A 20,837-nucleotide genomic window follows, 5' to 3' on the forward strand; every position below is an offset into this window, starting at 1 on the left:
GTCTGATAAATGCACATGGGATTTCATGATATGGAAATTATTGACACAGAATATGCTAATTTGTGTAAGGAAGTATACATTTGTGTGGTTTAAAAAAAGAATTGTTAGCAACTCACTAAATTCTTCATATGTATCACCAATACTATGCCAAATGATACCTATATAACTTCAGCACTCTGAGGCAAATAAAACTTACTGGCACAATATCATGCACGTGCCATTAAACAGTCAGCTCACTCATCTAGCAATTTTTTAAAAAAATACCTATATAGTTAATAAACAGACATTACACACAAGAAAGAAGAGATATAGATTTTACAAATACTCACAGCTCAAACCACATCCAATTTGCAAGCTTGCATTTACCCATATCATCTGTAATTTTACATATGTCATGCAAGTTTATACAGCAGAAGAGAGTCTTAGAAGGTACTTTAAACTATTGTTGTTTACATTGCATAACAGCTCAAGAGTAGACAGAAATAGAAAAATATTTCTGATACAACTAAGCCCTTCTCTGAAAATTTTATTTAGTTTGATCTTTGCTTTGAATTGGTTGTACTGAATACTAGAGATTTTAGCATAATAGCAAAATGAATACCTTCCCAAAAGACTCAAATAATTTTTTTACAGCTGTAAGCTATGAACAGCATTCTGGGCCACAGAGACCTTGTATTCTATCTTCTGTAAATGAAGTCTCTCAAAACAAAACCAAGTTTCAAACCAGTAAGAATCTTCTCCTAAAACACTATTTCAATCTGGAACAGGCACTGCAAATGGATTTCTTTTTAGTTGAGGGTTAATACACTGAGAATTCACGAGTGGAACAAAGTATTCCTCAAAGAGAACGCTTTGTTTATATTCATAAGGCAGCATCAACTGATATTCCTGAGAGACTACAGAGTAAAGATGCATTATGTATCTAGAATTTACTTCCACTGTTCCATTACCTTTCCAAATTCTCTCATACTATACCATACAAAAAAACCCAGTGTAACACTGTCCAAGGTAAGGTGATGAAATCACTGTTGCTTGGCACTAGAATGGACATAATAATATTCTGCACCTAAAGAGCTATCATGCAAAAAAGACAAAGTAAGTCTAGAATATCCAAAAAAAGTTATATCTGATAAGGAAGTGGAACAAGTATACTAGCACAAATATTAAGTTTCAAAACCTCAGTCTCCAAATTCTATTCTCAAATATCAATTAAACATTTCAGAAGAAAATCACTGTAGTGCCCAGGAATTACATTACTGATAGAAAACTGTATTAATACCTAATGTTAATGAAGACATGCCAGTGTTAATTGAACTGTTATGTTTAGTGTAAACACTTAAATACTCTAGCAGAAAGGGACTGTGGTCTTTAAATTTTTCAGGTTATTTGGGATTGTATGGACAACTACACTGTTTTTTCTCTCTAATGCAGAAAAATAAGTCTAAACTCAATTAAAATTCTGCCGTCTTCTAACTTCAGTTCAGCCTACTACGCAACTGAAACACAGAATAGATAGGGGTTTTTCTATTTTTACTATGCGGTTTCTTAATAAGAAAGAAAAGCCACTCTACCAAATTGCCACATTTAGAAGTCAACTGTCCGTTTTAGTTTTATACACACACTCTCTTTCCCCTCCCATCTCCAAACTGGGATCCAGTTTCTCTCCAGTATTATACCTCTGAATATCATACCCAAGAAACCCATCCAAGCCAACAAATAAGACTTTAAAGAGAAGGTTGTACATCTATTTAAATGTTGTACAACTATTTAAATGGACAAAAATGAACCAGGATGAAAACATTTTGAGAATTTATGAAAGAGCACACCCAAACAACCTAAAAATAAATTCCTTTCATAAAACAAGCTTGATTTTCAAAGTGACTCTCAAGAAACAAACTGTACAAGAAAAGAGAAATCAAGAGGTGAACAGGTCACTACAGTAAACAGTAAAGTAAGTTTCAGAGGCTATGGCATATATCTTAACAGTCATAACAGTAAGGTTAGACTTTTTGGCTGATACGAGATGGCATTTTTGTGCCCGACATTGTTTCTGTACATTTTTTTTTCTTTTTTTAAAGCATAAAATCATCTAAGGTACAACATTTACTTTAATGCCATGTGCATTAAATACAGTTTGCTAACTTCATACATCTGAAAACACACGTGGGAAGATACAGTGTGTCACAAACAGGCAAGGATATAGGTGAACTCCCTAACAATAAAGTTTTCCCCATCCAAAAGCAAGGTTGACATAAAAGGTTATGGAAATAAATCTCTTTTGCAATAACTACCACCTGCTCCTGAACAAAGATAGTGAAAGAGTAAATATGTATAATAAAGAATTTATCAGATTTTAAATTATTCATGAGTCACAATATGAAACAGAGAATTCTTCACACAGTCACATGAAGAGCAAAGAGAAGGATAAGGTTCAAAATTAAACACCCATGACATAGGGAAATAAAATATCCTACAGGACCTATGCTTCAATCACACATAGGCCAAGGCTTTTAAGATTCCCAAAAGGATGCTTTGTTTGGACAGGTGAGCACAATTTAGCTTACCTTAACTTACACTTACCAAGCTGCAATATTCACTCCTGAATTTCCAAGCTAATATAAACACTAGAGAAATGCTAAGCTCGTTACTTCTTGGAATATTTATATCAAAATGCAGGTAAGTTATTTCAGACCCATTTTATAATATTTGATAGCTAGTTTTATAGAATGACAAACATACCTAATATAAAACAGGATACGTAGCATGAGAATGCAAATCAAAACCTGTATTGCAGAACACTAAGTCCCATTAATGTGACAGTATATGCTTCTTTAAATTGTATACAATCTTTCAAAATACAGATATCAAGTGTCATTTCTGATGGCAATTGTGTTCAAATTTATGATTTCTAAATTGTTTGAGAAGGACTTTCTTAAATTTTATCTGTTAATTCAAGGACTGGCTCCATTAAAATAAATAGAAAAAGTCACCTCATCTTCATGTTGCAGGATTTGAACAATACCATAGACAAAAATCCATATAAATCCAGAAGAAGGAAAATAGTAGGTACACACATGAGCATGTACCCTACACAAATCCTTCTGTAGGACCTGAGAACTTGCCATAAAATCTGAAAGCACTTCAAACACTGTCAAACAAATTTAGTTCAGTTTTTAAATGCATTGAGAAGAAAAGACTGCATAACTCTTTGCATGTATTGAGTTTGGGCTGATAAAATCTCATCCTTACTAATGACCCAGTGTTGAAGACTTACCTCAAATGGCAGAATCTCAGCCTAACAATTAATTGGATTCATCCACTAACTTGAGGTGACTAAGCCCAAAGTAGTACAGTGGCAAATCACTTAAGGTGTGTACACCAGAAAAGTCAATTGAGATGTTAAAAACTGCATTTCAGGACAACTGGTTGGACAATACACTGACTCAATACACATGGACAGCTCTCCATCCTAACTGAACTGGCTAATCTAAAGAATGCCTCAAATGGAAAACAAAGCTTTAACAAGACGACAAAACAATCCCCCCCAACCCCCCTCCATTGTCTGTGGCAGTCAAAAGCATAAGGAGATCAGAACCTTGAGATCTAAAACTGATCAGTCCATGTTTAGTGTTACCTGGTTATACCCTTTCTCACAAACCTCCACTCTAGACACAAGATTTTAATTTTTACATATAGTGTATTTAGAATACTGCATGGAAACTTATTCTCAGCATTAAACATTTATGAATTGCTCTGTTCCACAGTTCGAGGAGTTATTTCCTGGATCTTACCTCACAATGCTCTGTATGGTCATGAAGAGTATCAAGGACATTATGTAGTAGTAATAATAGTGAAGAGTACTAGGTAGACCTTACTAATAGAAACAGAATTTCCAACCCATCATATCACAGTTACAGTTATGAGCTAGTCAGCCATACAGAACCCTTTTTATATCCCCAGTGTTCTTGCTTTCCAGTCACTGAAAGCAGTTAGTCATTATACTCAGATCTTGAAATGAAAACCAAGCTCTCTCTTTTTCATAAGAATCAATATTTTCTTTTAGATTTTCAGTTATTTCACTCTGCTATCTGATGTATGTCTTCATCATACACAAATTTCTTAGCAACATATACCCATATCATCTACACAGATATATGGGTATATAATATACATGTACACGTACACCCATTTACTCAACCACAGGTTATTTATTTTGTTTACTGCCATAGTTGCTTCTCACTTCTACTCTCTTCCATTCTCTCACCCCATAAAATCTCAGAATTAATTATCTGAATCGAATCTGATATTTAAAAACAGGTTCACAGTCTGCAGCAGAGAGCAATGAATAGCAAATCCAACACCACCTTGATAGGATAGATTAAATTACAGCTAATTGAATTCATGAGCTGTAGTTCACAGGCCAAGAGTACTTGTCATGCCCTTGTAGACTCTTTCTCCAAAATTGTAGCATCATTGCTTACTAAGAGGTTCACTCACTGTTATAATTGACACAGCACACCTTTCAACAGAAATGTATTTTAAATTATTCATTTTAAAGAATAAGTATTTCGATATCATTTATAATTCAGGACTTACTCTTAAAGAAATAGTGCGTAAGCACAAATGTGCCAAAATTAGAAAGCCAGACAAAAGGATCAGAAATGAACACAAAACTAATTGTCCTGGTTTCAGCTGGGATAGAGTTAATTTTCTTTCTAGTAGCTGGTACAGTGTTATGTTTTGGATTCAGTATGAGAAGAATGTTGATAACACACTGGTATTTTCAGTTGTTTCTAAGCAGTGTTTAGACTAAGTCAAGGATTTTTCAGCTTCTCCTGCCCAGCCAGCGACAAGGCTGGAGGAACACAAGAAGTCGTGAGGGGACACAGCCAGGACAGCTGACCCAAACTGGCCAAAAGGGTATTCCATACCAGGTGACGTCATGCCCAGTATATAAACTGGGGGGCAGTTGGCCTGGAGGGGGAGATGGATCACTGCTCAGGAACTAACTGAGCATCAGTCGGCAGGTGGTGAGCAATTGCATTGCGCATCACTTGTTTTGTATATTCCAATTCTTTTACTATTATTGTTATTTTATTATTATCATTACTGTTTTCTTCCTTTCTGTTCTATTAAACTGTTCTTATCTCAACCCTCGAGTTTTACCTTTTTTTTCCCAATTCCTTCCCCCATCCCACTGGGTGGGGGGAAGTGAGTGAGCGACTGTGTGGTGCTTAGTTGCTGGCTAGGGTTAAACCATGACAGCAATCTACCTGGGCCAGGTCATCAGTTCACATATACCCCAAATCAGTTGTAACTGAAGGTTACTGGTATCTGACAGTTATTAGTTTATCATCCATTAACACTTTTTACAGAAGCTGAAGCATATTAAGTTTACAGTAGCAAAAATAAAAGGCATAGTTCTGCCCTGAAGAGAGATGAAATATGCCAAACAAGAAAAATTATTAGGCATATTAGATATTTACTATTCTATGAAGTGAACTACAGTTTGTTTCAGGTGCTTGCACATTTCCTAGGAACAAGTAACAGTCTCAGAAGACAAGACAGAGACTGATGAAATTATTTTTTCATATATAAGAGGTCCTGCTACATCATTGACAGAAGAGGAAACTTGCATTGCACTATCCAAAATAAACCTCCTCAGGAGGTACCAGAAGCTGTGCCAATGACTAATACAAATATCTTTCTTCTTGACATAAAATGTTATCCTTAAGAGGATTTGCCAGCATACAAGTTAAATACCATCAATATTTAAAAAGTCCCTAAGCACCTGTTTTCATTGTATTGCCCTTTTTAGTCAAGCCAAGTTTACCGAGTTCCTCAGTCTTTTAAAATGAGGTCTGTGTACAACATGCAAAACTCTTTGGAGATGACTGTACTTTATGGTAAATTATTCAATAGTTTGCACCAGGAAAAAAAAAAAAAAAAAAAGGACTTGTCTTGCTTATAAAACTAAACCAACTATGCTTTTTTCCTATTACTACAATCATAGTTTAATTTTATTTCAAGAATCACATTTCAGAGAACCAATGGAGGCCAAGCAACAAAGCTGTGTTTGTTCTCAAACAATGCAACTCCTAACATCTCTATCAAAAATGAAAGCCAATTAGACTAGAAATCACAACTAGTCTGGGAATATCTGGAGTTCTGAATCTCTCCCTACCTGTTACATCTAATTGCCAGCAGGAGAATTTTTTCCTCCTATAAATATTTTAAATGCCAAAACACGTGAAGATTAGAGAGAGGTTTATCAACGTATTTTCTTACAGGAGATAAACTGGCAGTATTTCATGGGAGAGTGCCCAGCTTTAGGGTATCAGTGAATCCCTAGCTGGTTTATTTCCAGGTGAAGCAGTAACATAAAGTTGCTGACATCACACACTAAGTATTAACTAGCAACAACTACAAGTTCAGATATACCCTACCAAATCAAGCACTAGTAACATTTTCTTCACATACAATCATGTAGAATACCCAACTGTGCTCCTAGCCAGACTTTTACTCTGTTCTACTTGTTTTGCTCTGAAAAGAAACAATATCAAGGAAACACAAACCTACCTAAACAAAATGAAAGTGTATCAAAATAGCATAATCCTCTTATCCTACTCTCTTTTTCCAACATCATTTTTATGTAAGAATTCCAACATTTTGAACCAAAGGTAGAGCCTCACCTAAGCATTCATCTCTGTTACTGCCTGCCAGCCCTCTCTGACTATTCATCCACTTTGATAGGCCCCATTTCACTAAGAACCCTCTTTATTAATACACAAATAGCAACCATGCAAAAAAGTCATTAAAATTCAAACAGAATGTTTAAAATTAACACAGAGGTGTGAACCCTTGTCTCCAAACACAGTGTCAAACCATTTCACTTGCAATTCAACATTTAAGATCAAGATTCAAAGACTATTTCTATTGCAGGCTTTTATCACCAAGGTACACTCCTAGGAAACCCTAAAAAACAATGCAGAACAGGCATACTCTAAGCTATGAAATCAGTAGCTATGCAACCAACTCCTGCTTTAGTTCTAAGTTAGATGGGTTTACCTGCAGACCTGCCAGAAGAAAAAAAAGGACTGCTGAGGGACTGGCTAATTAGCCACAAAGCCAGTTGTCTTCTGCATTTCCCATTTCACAATGTTGCTTCTCTATTTGCTATTAGCATGTATTGCAAGGTCTTCTCAACAGGTAAAAGAATTCACTGATGAGTAACATCACCTGCAGTATAGCACAATACATACATATTTCACGTTAACAGAATATTAAAAATCCTTGCTAAACAGGATTTTAAGATTCTATTTCTCAATCTGCCTCTGATGTCAGTCAGGTTGAATATTTATGGAATTACGCCCTAGCCACATCTTATGAACACCTTCTGTTCACAAAATTAAATCATATTACACTTTTTTTGGGTGGTTGGGGAAGGCATAATTCCAAAATACCCTTTGGGTTTCAGATGTCAAATACTGTTATTTCACCAAATGCACAACTCGCACAAATTGTCCTATCACAGAGCATTGTTTTCCCAGAATTATCCCAAATCAAGCCAACAACGCTGTACTCTGCTTAACTTACAACCGACAGCGCAGTAGGAGCATTGCAAAATTTAGGCCTACCTAACAACAAAGGCAGCAAAAAAACCGTCTCCACTGCCACCAAAATAGAACTTTTAGCTTACTATGAGTGTTGCAGATACAAAGAGTTGAGACAATTCTAGAAACTCTCTTCACTTAGAAATTTAGAACAAAGGATATAGTTTATTTTACTAAACACATAAAAGGGATAGCTTTCATGGGCTTTACAGCATCAGGAATGGATGTGCCCCAATTTGTTTCTACTTTCAAATGACTAAGTATAAAATGTATACGACTGAAATCCAAAAAATTAACTTAAAAAAACACACCTCCACCCCACCCCCCAAAAAGAAATATATTTCCATGTCTTTTAAAACACTTTGCATTAACTTTGGTGTTAGTTCTTTTTTTCAGATTCTTTCCAAATCTCAGTTACTGTGTTTTCCTTCTAATGGTTCTGCCTTGTAGGACACACCATCTTTCTCACAGCTTCTTCCCAGCTGCCTTTTCTAGCAGAAAAAAAAAAGTAACAAAACCAACCTTTAATCAAGGAAAATTTTCCATGAACAGATCCAGGGAATCACTGCTACTCACTGTGAAATTACTAGGAGAGATTCAGAAAGCTTTTAAACAGAATATTTTGAATTAAGTTGTAATACTGGGAAACTTTTAGAAATACTTTTAAATATATTACATCTCAAATGGCATTATTTCCAAAGATATTAATGAAAGAGCAATTTCTACATACCTGGCTGCTAACATGAATTTATTTTAAGTGGATTGAACTATGTCAGTCACTAAAAAAGGAGGAATAATAATGTTGATTCAGTAGAACTTCTATAGCCGGCACTTCTGAGTGTGACAACTGGGTGGGTTAAATAAAGACGTACTGCAGAAGGCTTCATAGGCCTTTGAAAGTCACAAAATTCAGGGAGAGTTTAGTGGCCTCAGAACACAAATTCAGCATACCAACATGCAACCTGAAACATTTTCATGAAAGAGGGGACAAGAATCCCAGTTTAGAAACAGACTGACCAGCAGCTGTCCTCATTGTTTGTTCTCCAGGGACAGACAAGGAGTTACCCACTAATCTTCCTGAAAACAAAATAAAAATTTACAATGCATACTCTGAAGTTATTTTTGGCAGACCATACAAATTAGAACTGTACAGGCTATCATCTCCTGCACCCAAGGAGCTGTAAAGAAGCCAGTACCAAGCTGGGGGGAAGAGGTCTGAGGCTAGAAGTCTGTCATCAGTTTTAAGGCAGGTGGCTAGAGGAGTCTGCTATTATAGCACCCATAAGTTTTACATAAACACAGTCAGCTCCAGCCTCTTGTTTTTTTATATTTGCCATCCATATAGCTATTACAGTGCATCCTAATTAGTAGATCAGCAAAGTAAAAATCTTACACCCAGTTTAGCCTGTTTCTGAAGAGTCTATGGAGGCATAGCGCTCTTAGCATCTACCTAAACAACTTTGGAGCATTTAATTTACTGACTGGAGCACTACCACAGACCCATAAAAAGTAATACTGACTAGATATTTTGCTTTAATCCAGAGACCTCCCTGCACCTCAAACAATAATGGCAGTGTCATTACCCTAAATATTTCAAATTGCTCAGAGTGCCCATATTCCTTAATACAAACAGAACGACACTTCAGCAAATGCCACAAATGCTGTATAAGAAGCTAAGTTTTAATGAAGAACCATACCAAAACTCAAATACTGCATAGTGGGCATCCTAAATGGTCACTTTATATAATTTTGGTAACGAACCATTACCTCCAATGTAAGAATCATGTAAAAAAAAAAAAAAAACACCCAACGAAACAAAAAAGCCCCAAACCTTGGCAGCTCCACATGCTTTCCTCTTCTATTAGGCAATGTAAGAGATTATATAGTCGCTTTTTCCAGGCAAAATAATGTACTGTATTGATAGGTTTAGTGCTTCTTAAAAGTATGTATAAAACAATGTCAAGTGTACACGAGAAAAACAAACGCGCATTTAAGTTGCAGGTTACAACTGCTAATAATAGTTTATATTATATAGCTCTTCTGCCTTGAGTTGCCTTTCCCAAGTACTCCAATAAATACAACATAGAAGTCATTACACCTGAATTCTTGCAAATTGCATGTTAGAATCAAATTAACAAATACCAGATATGTGACCTTTCATGAAAAATTAGCTCAGAATCAATCCTTTAGGTAAAAAATATCCTGGTTTAAAAAAAAAATTGCTACATGTTGTAGATACTGTATGAATACTTTGAAGAAAAAACTAAGAGCAATAGATGGCCAATTAAGAAATTCTATATATGCTGACAGAGAATGAGCAGACTTTTCCATATTGTCATTCTTTCTACATCAAGCCATAAAATTCTAGAACTTAGGTTTTATGAGTTTATATAAATTTAAATATATACAAGCATATATATATATATATAAAATCAATAATCCAATAGAGAAAGCTGTAGGTGATATTCAAACTGAATATCCAGAGAAGAAACAAGAACAAATAAGATTTTACATAAAAATTAGTCTGGTTTAGACACCATAACTTGTTGGCATAAGGGCTACGAAATACATTGCAAACCAAGTAAAATATAACCAATCTACTTTTACTTTGGTATTAACTAAACACTCCCCAATAAATAAAGAGTCACAAGACTAGAAATCCAGATACTTCACAAGGTATTCAAATCGCCTGAGTGGTGAGGTTCAGATTTACTTAACTATAACGTAGGTCAAATTGAGCCGGACTTCCCTGCTCCCTCAATGGACTAAGAAAGCTGAGGGTCAAAGCAAGACTTTGGGAATGGTTCTGCTGACCAGATCAACCCAAAAGACAAGTCTAACATTCCGTTGACATTGGTATTATACAGAAATAAGTTATACCATGCAGTTCATTCACATGGAAACGATGCTTCCTTCATTAATTTTAATGTGTTTCAGTTATAAATAAATCAATAAAAACACACACACTAGCAATTTGTCTGAGGTGAAGCGTATCGAAACAGACCAATCGATTCCCTGGAGAAAAATCACAACACATACACACAAAAGTTACTGTCAATCCATTAATAGACCAGCTATCAACTGCTCCAAGCTGGGACTGGAGTGAAGGAGGGCAGAAGAGGGCAGCTGAGTGGAAATTTTTCATGAACAAATGCCACAGATCACCAGAATTTAAGACTGGATAGGACAGATGTCAGAATTCACCAAAAGAAAATCTGAGCGTCCACGAACAACTCTGCAACACAAACATCCTCAAACTACCTTAAAATAGGTATAGATATTAATACAAATCCTTCAGCATGAGCATTACACAGCAGCTCAGGCAAGCTTATTTCACTAACCCAAAAGCACAAGCACTTTAGCAATACAACTAGCAGTTTTACTGAAATGAAGTGAAAACAGTTTAAATCTAGTTTAGGTATGCCTAAAAAGGAGAACTGTGATTGTACATTCTACAATGTAGATATGTCCAGAAGACCACATTCTGAATACTTCTAGTAATGCTAGGATTTACAGTTTCAACACTGCTTTCCCTGCTCCAGCCACCTTTTGCCCTTTCAGTGAAAGAGCTTAGGTATTTATAAAGAACAGTTATGGTGCTTACACTGAACTGCAAAAACACAAAATTTAGAGTTCAATAAGACTTCAGCCCTTAAACTGTCTATAAACAGATGCTTAAGTTAATCCTCATAATGAGATTGCTATTTTAGTATTTTCAGAATGCTCTTCAGCGTAGAACAAGATGTTTTCTTCAAGTTCAAAGAAGCTTTCCGAAATGATAAATCTGTATTATTCTCAGAATATTTTTTTTTTTAAGATTATCAATGGGTCTAGGGAAAACCTGTTTACAGAAACACTGTAGCTATTTTATACCCTGTCCCTCTAAACCTTTACAAGAAAACAAACATCCCTCACTGTTTCAGAGGTTACACCTTTTCAAACACCATCCCCTGAAACCCCTCAAGAAATAAGTCTTTAATTTGCCAACTTACCATCACAGCTGAAATTATTTCAATACCCTTGAAACATATTATTTACCCAAAATAAAATGGTAAACAATACAAAGGGCAAAAATTTGAACATTTCCTTTACCAAAATTAACAAAGCAAGACTACAATTATCCACAGAAATACAATAAGATGACTGACATAAGTGGGTTTTTAATATTCTCTCATTCTGTAACATTCCACTCACTTTCCAAATACAATGTGTTTTGTTAACTACTTTCACAATTTACTCACCTGTCTCCCAGGTGAATTTCCTTAGCACTCTAAATTTACAGTTACTGTAGTAAAGAAAGGGCTGTACTAAGGGAAAAAATCTCTGATCCACCTTCAGTATTAAAAAAATTCTAATCATAGTAATAGTAAAGCAATATGTATTTCAAATAAAAACTGAACCACTACTCTAATGTGAAGTGCAAACAGTGCTTAAAAGAATGTTGTAACCTATACCTCCCCCCTCCTTTAAAAAAAAAAAAAAAAAAAAGGCCTCATTTGTTCATTTGAGATACTATTCCTGTGGGAAAACAGAAATACAGTCTAATTTTGAGAATTGCTCTTCCCTATCACCTTAATATCCCAGGTACACACTAGCACACAGTACTCAGCAAAATTTTACTTACCAACTTCTTTGAAGCTGCTACAAAACCTCTAAAACTGTGTAGGAATGGGAGGATGCTTTCCCAAGACATCGTGTTAAACTACTCCAAGTAGTATTCCAAGTAGTACAAGCTAATGCTTAAGATTTTTTACACTCATAAGTATCAACAGTAAGGGAATTTGTATTGTTTAACCTAAACCAATTTGGTTAAGAACAACTTATGTCCAGACAAGCCCTTGCAAATTGAACACAAAGTTCCCATCTTTTACTTCACAAAAGTTCATTCTTTGTTGCTGTATACACATCTATGCCTCTCATAACAAACAAAAGTAGTACATAAACTCCACCACCCTTTCTTTCTTCTGGTATTTACATATTGCATATCACCCTTAAAGTGGACCAAACCAGGATTAAATGCACTTTAGCTGGGGATTAACTGCTCTAAGTTTTCGTGATGTAAAAACCAAAATATCAAGACATCCATCTCCAAAAGGCTGCTCTCCCTGTCTACTACAGACAGTCCAGACATGCAAACTCAGGAACCTAAACATAGAAAAGGTGAGTCAAGACCTAAGAGCCTATGTGCTCTCAACCACCAGTACTTTAAGTTCATGTTTCCTCCCTTTGAAGAAGGGGAAGGAAAAAGAAAAAAATGTCTATTTCTCTTCTATCTTTTTCAGTTTGGGCTGACACACAACACTTTTGATGGAAGAATTTTTCAACAGCATCTTCATCTGGAACATTAATTTTATTTAAGCATAAACTTGGCAGGAGGAAGGTGTGGTGTTAGATGCTTTTGATTTTGTGGAAGAGGAGTTTTGCATGCTTATTTCTGAAATATTAGCACTAGTTGGGTTCAAGATTATTTGATTATTTTCATTGCAACAGGCGCTTATGGGAGTCTCTGGGCTATTTATAGGACTTAAATTATTTATCTTCAAGAATTGTCTTTGAGTGTCAAAGCCCATTCTATAACATAACATGAAGTTCACAACATCAGGGAAAGAATTCTGAATTTCTTTTCACAATCAGTTAGATATATAAATATGATTAAGGCAAAAGAAACAGGTGACAGGCAAACAGGTGACTAGCCATTTACCTCAACACTGATTTTAAACACTGGAGATAGAAAAGCAGAAGCATGAACTTTCAGTTTTCACATGCTCAGACTTATTCCAGGTACTCTCACTTTTCTGAAAGATAAAGAGTATTTGTTTCAATCCACTTTTTCCAGCCTAATGAGAACAAGAACTTTATGGGAAAGGACCTGGTGCTGCCTACTCCACAATAAACGTTATGCCACCGAAATTCACCTCAGTAGTGGATAACAGGAAAAGCAAGAGAAGAAAGCTGAGTCACACCTGGTCATTTTCTCTCTAGAACATCAGCTATAACAATACTAAGGATTTATTTTGGGACAAGTATGATCTTGTGGGAGGGAAAAATGAAGCAAGAAAGACATTCCACAGAGAGTGAAAACAAAATCCAAGTCATTTAGCTTTATGACTAAAGTCTCAAAGATGTACAAATGTAATGGTGAATTCAGGTCACCATTACAGTCACAACATTCAGACCATGTTTTCTTTCAAAACTTGTGGCATTTAAGGATGTTGCCAAGTAAAATCATGGATTATTATTTATCATTTCAGTATCAAGAAAAGGTGAAGAAACAGGAAAAAAATGCTCACAGATCCCTTAGAATTATTTTTAAATAGGTGAGGACCTCGGTAGTGAAACCAAAAATAGCACTTGGTAAGAAACAAAACTAATTTGAGCCCCTTTAAAAAAAAAAAAAAAGCCACCAGTGTTCCCCACTAGTAAAGAATGTAGCTATTCTGGTGCAGAATTTTTTACCTCAACTATATGCAGGGAAACTAGCACTGTAATGTCGTATATAGGAGCAGATTCCTCCTTACAGCATTAGACTCCAGTTCTGTACCTACTGTCCTGCTGATATAATGCCATTTGAAATATATGTGGCTAGCATATTTTCTGTGTGAACACAGTGAAATTAAGTATTTAAAAATACGTTGCACCTCACTTTTCCCATGTACCTTTAAAAATTTTCCCATGCTCATAAAAATTAAAATACTGGTTTGCCCAATTTTTTATTCTGCATTTGTTTAGTGTAAAGCACTTCATGGGAACAGTACTTTAAATGAATCTTTTCGCATGAAAATACTATTATTAAAATATTTCAATCAATTGAATAGATTTACAAAACCCAATTTACATTTATAAAGCCTGCTATGGAATTCATTGCACTTTGAAAAATGCACAGGAAACAAATCTCACAGGAGAGAGGGCAAGAATAAGTTTGTCATCTTTCTCCTCCTAGAGTTCTCTTCCTTCCCCCTTCCCTATTAACCATACTTTTCATTTAGGAACAAAACATTTGTTCTCCCAATTTTACCTACCCAAAAGTGAAGAAATATCTTCTGGTTTTCTTGTACTTATTATTCTAGTTTATCTGAATTACTTCTTCACTATGGCACAATTAAAAATTTAATATCTCAAATTCAGTACATATGTCAGGTGTCCAACTGCAGCCCCCCCGGCTACTAGAATAGGAAGGTTGCTCTTGTTAAATTCTCATCAAAACCAAGGATGATTCAGAAACTATGCCACTAGTGTTCATAGTCTCTCTCTTCCACCAATCAGATCTACAAAAAAGTTTGAAATGGGTTCAGATAAGCATGGCTGGGCCATGAACTTTCAGCAGTTAAGTTTCAATGAACATGGTGGTCATGGCATATAAATTTTTGCTTCTGTGCAGCACAAAACTACCTCAGTCTTGGCACAGCTGAGTATGTAAATTCAACTGAGATTCACAGAAAATTTCAGCCTGGTCCAAGCAGCAGTTTCTAAGTGTGCTGAGCAAATATTCATATTTTGACCTCCTTTGAAAGAAAAATTAATCCAGAATCAGAAGTGTACAACCAGGCACCTTCAACAGCTCCAGAGCAAGAGCGCTCACCTTTCATATAGGAGGACTAGTTAAAAACCCATACACCTCAAAGGTTCAAAGCCACATGTACAACCTCTCAGGAAGTACCCTCAAAGAAATACTCTTCCTGTTCAACCTCTCTTAGTGCCAGAAACCAGTATGCACCCCACTCCTGTGCCCTCCCCAAACCTGTAACTCCACTTTATGGACTAAATATAAGGGCATTTCCCCCAAAAGCATACCTGTATTCTAGTCTCTGCTCCCAATGCCTTTTACCAAAGGGCCCACAAACACCAAAACAAAGGTCGAGTCCTGGGACATTTGGGGGAGAGAAATGTCCTCCCAATCATTATGCTAAACTGTTCTCCCCTTTTGCTCTTTCTTCCCTCACAGTGAGTTCTTTGCTAAACCAGACACAGGGTCCAACAGAAATCACAGAGAACATGTCCAATCCAGCCTGCGTTATGGTGGTCAGGTCAACAGATTTTAATCCTCTTGAACTATGAAGGATATTTAAAACAGTAGCTATTATAGTCAAAGCAGGTACTGCTTCCAATTTGTTTGGTGCTTTTTTTTTTTTTATTTTTACATGAACTTTATTCCATCCTTCAAGAGAAGGTGCCTAAAGTCAGGGATGAACACAATCTCACAGACACCAACATCATTCAGCTGTAAGAGCATGGAGCTCCCCTCCCTGTTTTGCTACTTTCTCAGGCTTATAGTTTCCAAGGCCACACTGTTTCAAAACCCAAGTATGTCTATAAGCAACAGTGATTCCAGCAGAGAAGATACCAGAACTTCGTGTGCTGTAATTTCTGGGTATCCCCCTCCCCACCACAACCATCTCCAAATATCTCAGATAGAGCACATGGCTTTTGAGAACATCAGCAGAAAGAAAATAGCTATTCTTATGACAGCAATCAAACTGCAGACGACTCTGAATTGCTGTAGTGAAATTGATGACAATACATTAAGCTCATCTATTTGTGCAGGGAGATCAAAACAGGATAGGGTAATATTGACTTAAACCACTACTAAACAAAACCCCGTAGATATACTCTTTCAGTACATATGACATAAACCTAAACTGTACTTAACAAACTCAATTCAAAAATATTTAAGCCAAGCAAAAACGAGCCTTTCAAGCTCAACTACATACACATCTACATAGTACTCTGCAGTATTCTGCACTGATTTAACCTGCAGCCCATTTAACTCAGGAATGCAATGTAGCATGTCAGTAGGTGCGTACAGAGCAGCCTAACCTCACACAGAGTTACCGGCTCAGATCTCAGATGCACTACAGACACATTAGCAGGGCACTACATCTTTTATGAACTCTGCCACTCAGAGGCAGGTATAAATGTGTTGAGTTTCAGCATCACTTTGAGGCTGCTGTATTCCTGGTCAGGAGCTAGATCCCTTCCCTCCTCACAGCCTTCTAGGGAGGCGCACAGGCATATCACGAACTCATATTAAAACCAACTTACAACAAGCCAGCTCAGCTTCTTTGGTGGGGTAAGGCCTTATGTATTTATCTGTGCATATTTTTGTACCCTTCAAGTTTTGCATTTTGTCTTCCTTCTCACTACAAAACAACCAATGCCACGGTTCATAAGAGATGCAAAGAATGGTTGTCATCTCAGACGGAGCTATCTGAGAAAAGAAGAAGAGAAGAAAAACAAAATCAAGCTGGGGAAGACAAAGAAGGAAGGGAGACTGTTCTTGAAGTATCCTGTCAGTGCCCTGATAGGCAGCTATCTGCTCCTTTTACATTTTATTTCCTTCTCTGTGTCTTCATATCAAGCAGCCTCACTTTTTTTAAGTCTCTCTATACTTTTTGGAATCACAACCTTCCTCTTCCTTAACCTCCAAGGAACACTGCACAGAACACTCTAAAAAGATAAGCTGTTTAAAATTGATGCCAGGATTATTTCCACGTTTCTTCCTTGGCCTTGGGGACATTTCCGTGATTTTTATGCCTTCTTTAAAAATTACAATTTTTCTGCAGCCTATGCTTCACTTTAAGTCATAATCCTCTGTTATGACAATTGTATTCATAGCAACTAGTCATGATGTAACAAACAAGATCAACCACTTCTGGTGGAAAAAAACCCATCACAAACCTTTCAAGCAGTCTCTTAATAATTTTAATTAATTTCTCAATAAAATGGCTGTTCACATTTCAAATTGGAAAAAATATTTCAAAAACCAATGCGCTTCAAGAGAACATAACGTGATCTTCACCGATCACGTTCTCAGGCATGGTCTTCACCGGTCACAACATTCTTCAGGCCTTTCCAACTCCATATTTAAAGACTTATTAAACCCATCAACTTCAAAGAAAGGGTTTAAATCACACCTTTTTGGCTAAAGAGAGCTTAAGAGAAATGAAGATTTACAGCACTTACTGGAATAAACCTATCCAAAATCATTTCACAGTCCTATGAAGAAAAAAAGAATAAAACTTCCGTATAGTTGAACATACAAGACTTCACACCAGATGCAAAAACGTATGTAACTACACGTACTTTCAAAAGCAACGCACGGACAGATACAGTGGATACGAACACAATGAACATAACCACTGATGTCTGAAGTGCCAATTTATTAAACACACGCGTTTACGCTGCAGTGCCGCTGATTACAGGCGGTTTTCAGTAAGCGTGGTAGATGTGACACGCAGCCTTGCCTTCTACCAAAATTCTACACACGCAAAGCTTCTCTGCATCTGCATTCAGGGCAACAGCACGTTGGGGTTTTGAAATATACTTAGCTGCCTCCAGTTAACCTGTCTGATCTCCTCACCGGCCCGACAACTGCATTTAAACCATGAATTTTTTATCACGATGCAGGCAAGTGAAGTTAAACCAGACAAATCAGGTTTTACACCAAAAGCTCTTTCGGCTCCAGCAGCGACCGTCCCCGTCTCCCGGGCAGGCCAAACCCGCTCCCAGCCTCGTTCGGCCGCAGATCAAAACCACGATCGCGCGGCGACACCGGCAGCGCCGCGGCCCCTCGGCGCTCCCTCACAGCCGCGCCGGGGACGGACAACGCCGCCCGCCCAAAGCGCAGCCCCCAAACTCCACCGACCCTGCTGCGGCGCCCCTTCCCCAGCCGCCCGCTGGCTCCACAGGCAGCCCCGCGGCGCCCAGCAGCCGTAAGGCCAGCCGGCGGCCCCCTCCCCAGCGCCGCCGTTGTGTGTGTGGGGGGGGGGGGGGGGGGTGGCTCCCAACGGCACCTGCCGGCCGTTAAACGGCCGCCGGTCCAGCCCCGCTGCCTCAGAACGGGCCCGCAACGCCCGCGGCTGCGGGAGGGAAGGGGGCAGGCGGCCGGAGGCAGGCACCTGGGCAGCTCCTTTGTTCCTCCCCGGTCCCGCCGCCTCTCCCCCCTTCCCGCACTCACTCACTCACCCACGGTGGCCAGGGTCTCCAGGTCCTCCAGCTTGTAGGCGGCGGGCTCGGGCGCGGCGGGCGAGCCGGGACCGGCGGGGCTGGGGGCCGGCGCGGCGGGCTGAGGCGCGGCCAGCCCCGCCGCCGCCGCCTCGCCGCCGCTCTTCGCCCCCATTTTGGCCTTGGCGGCGCTGAAGGCGTCCATGGGGCCGAGCGGGCGCCCCGCGGCCGCTCAGCACATGGAGAAGGGCGAGCCGAGCCGGGAAGGCGGGAGGAGGGAGAGCGGCGGGGACGCAAAGTTTCAGTCTTTCAGCAGGCGGGCTGGCTGCGGCTGCTGCTGCCGGGGGCTGGAGCCCGTTCCCGCTGCCGCCTCTGAGGGGGCGCGGAGCCCTTCAGCATCGCGGCCAGCCGCCGCGCCGCCCGCCACTCGCAGCGGGGACCGCCGCGCAGATGAGACAATGGCGAGGGTGAGCCGAGCCGAGCCGAGCTGTGCCGTGCCGAGCCGAGCCGAGCCACACGCGGGGCGGAGGGGCGGGGTTTGCCTTCCTGCCGCTGCGGCACGGTCCCGCAGAGGGCGGGCGGGGAGGGGTGGGGGAAGCGCGGCCCCGCCGCACGGCGGGAGCGCGGAGCTCGCCCACCCCCCCGCCGCGGGCACAGCCCGGGGGCGGCTGGTGAGGCCGGCGCCCTTCGCTCGGCCTTCCGCCTCCCGCCTCAGAGGCAGCGGGGGGGGGGGGGGGGGCCGGGCGGATGCCGCGCCCGCCCCCGCGTTCCCTCAGTGCTGCGGCTGCGGGGGGACGACGACGACGACGGGGGGAGGTCCCGTCCGCTCCCCACGGCAAGTTAAAAATGATTGATGTGGCCCTTGCGGAGCGGCTTCCTGGCCTACCTGGTTTCACAGTGACAGCTGGGGGGTTGGGGGGAGCCTGTCGTTCCCCACGCGTGTTCGAGTAACTCGGCGGTTCTGGGGTCAGCGAGGGTCCCTCACCAGCACGTTGCGAAGGGTTTCTCAGGTGTGATTTTACTCCCCGCTTTTACGTCAGGTGCGGGTATCGCAACGGCCGCGGCCCCTCCGCGTTCCCCTGCTCGGGCCCACAAAATATTGTGGGGAGCGGGGACGGGTGGCGGGTGCGCCGAGCTGCGCCGTGCTCAGCTGAGAGGGCACCTGGTGTGGCAGCAGCCGAGTGCCCGACATGGGTCATTCCGCAGCCGCCAAGAAACTTGTTGGCGATTACGCCAGGAGACGGGGAATATTGGCACGTGAGCCAAGTCGCAGAGAAGCGGTCGCGTCAAAATTGGGAAGGAAATCCTAATTTTTTTCCATGCCTTGTTCGGGCCCAGTTTTAGGCTGTTCGCAGCTCCTAGCCTGTGCTCCAATAAGCAGGGTATCTGTTCAGCTGATGTGTAAATCAAGTCACACAGGTGGCATTTTGCATCTCCTCTTTATTAAATGTGAAAACATGGGACTGTAAGGCCTACTAGTTTCTCTGTGGAGTAGGCTCAATAATGAGAAATAATTACATGTGTGTATACAAAAAATGAGTATAAATATATGAATTGTATATAAGAATTACCAATTTATGTACATCTTTCCTGATCTTTAAGAGATCCTTACAGTCTCGTTTATAGTCACAATACCCAGAGGATATAACATGTATTTTTATCTTTTAGCTTGTTGACATGAAGGATTATGACTAATTTGGAAAAATGCTAGGTCATCTCTGCTTCCTGTCAGCCTGTGAAAAGAATTACCAGTCAATGAGGATGACATCACTTATGCTACAAAATTTCAAATTTCATTTGGGTATTCTTCGGAGTGCAAGTTTTGCACTTCTGTTTTGCTTTACTACTTAATTTCCTTTTCTGTTAAGTTTTATACATCGCATACAAAAATTGTCATGATTCATGCCTTGAATTGAATGTTTTAAAGATTCCCCAAACTGCAAATTGTAAATGTTCTGGCAGGCTGTAAATTTAGTTCCTGTTTGGTCAAAAGGTGAGCAAGCCAACAAATCTGTCTCAACAGTAACAGAAAATTTTGTTTAAAATAACAGTTTGAAAAATAAGCATTGAAGAAAACTCAGTGTATATAAAAATGTAAGTTTGTTTTTTAGACAAATAATTGCAAATTGAGATGATAGTAGATGAAAATAATTGCAAATTGAGATGATAGATGATAGATGAAGGTACAAGCTATTGTGATCATCATTTTGAAGAGAGACTACCTTAACTTCAGTCTTATCCAAGAAGGTCAATATGTGATCTTCCTGAAATCTCTTTTTTTTT

General features: G+C 39.4%; 1 protein-coding gene across 1 annotated transcript in view; it reads right to left on the reverse strand.

Moving 5' to 3' along the window:
* Nucleotides 1–19,062, reverse strand: part of PRKX (protein kinase cAMP-dependent X-linked catalytic subunit) — a 61,503-nt gene extending 42,441 nt beyond the window's left edge. The window contains exon 1 of the mRNA XM_049834502.1: nt 18,576–19,062. Within this exon, the coding sequence (XP_049690459.1) occupies nt 18,576–18,759 (184 nt within the window). The 5' untranslated portion in view covers nt 18,760–19,062. The remainder of the gene's footprint in view (nt 1–18,575) is intronic.
* Nucleotides 19,063–20,837: the final 1,775 nt, after the last annotated feature.

Source organism: Accipiter gentilis, chromosome 31 (genome assembly GCF_929443795.1).
Source record: "Accipiter gentilis chromosome 31, bAccGen1.1, whole genome shotgun sequence".
NCBI classification, from domain to species: domain Eukaryota; kingdom Metazoa; phylum Chordata; class Aves; order Accipitriformes; family Accipitridae; genus Astur; species Astur gentilis.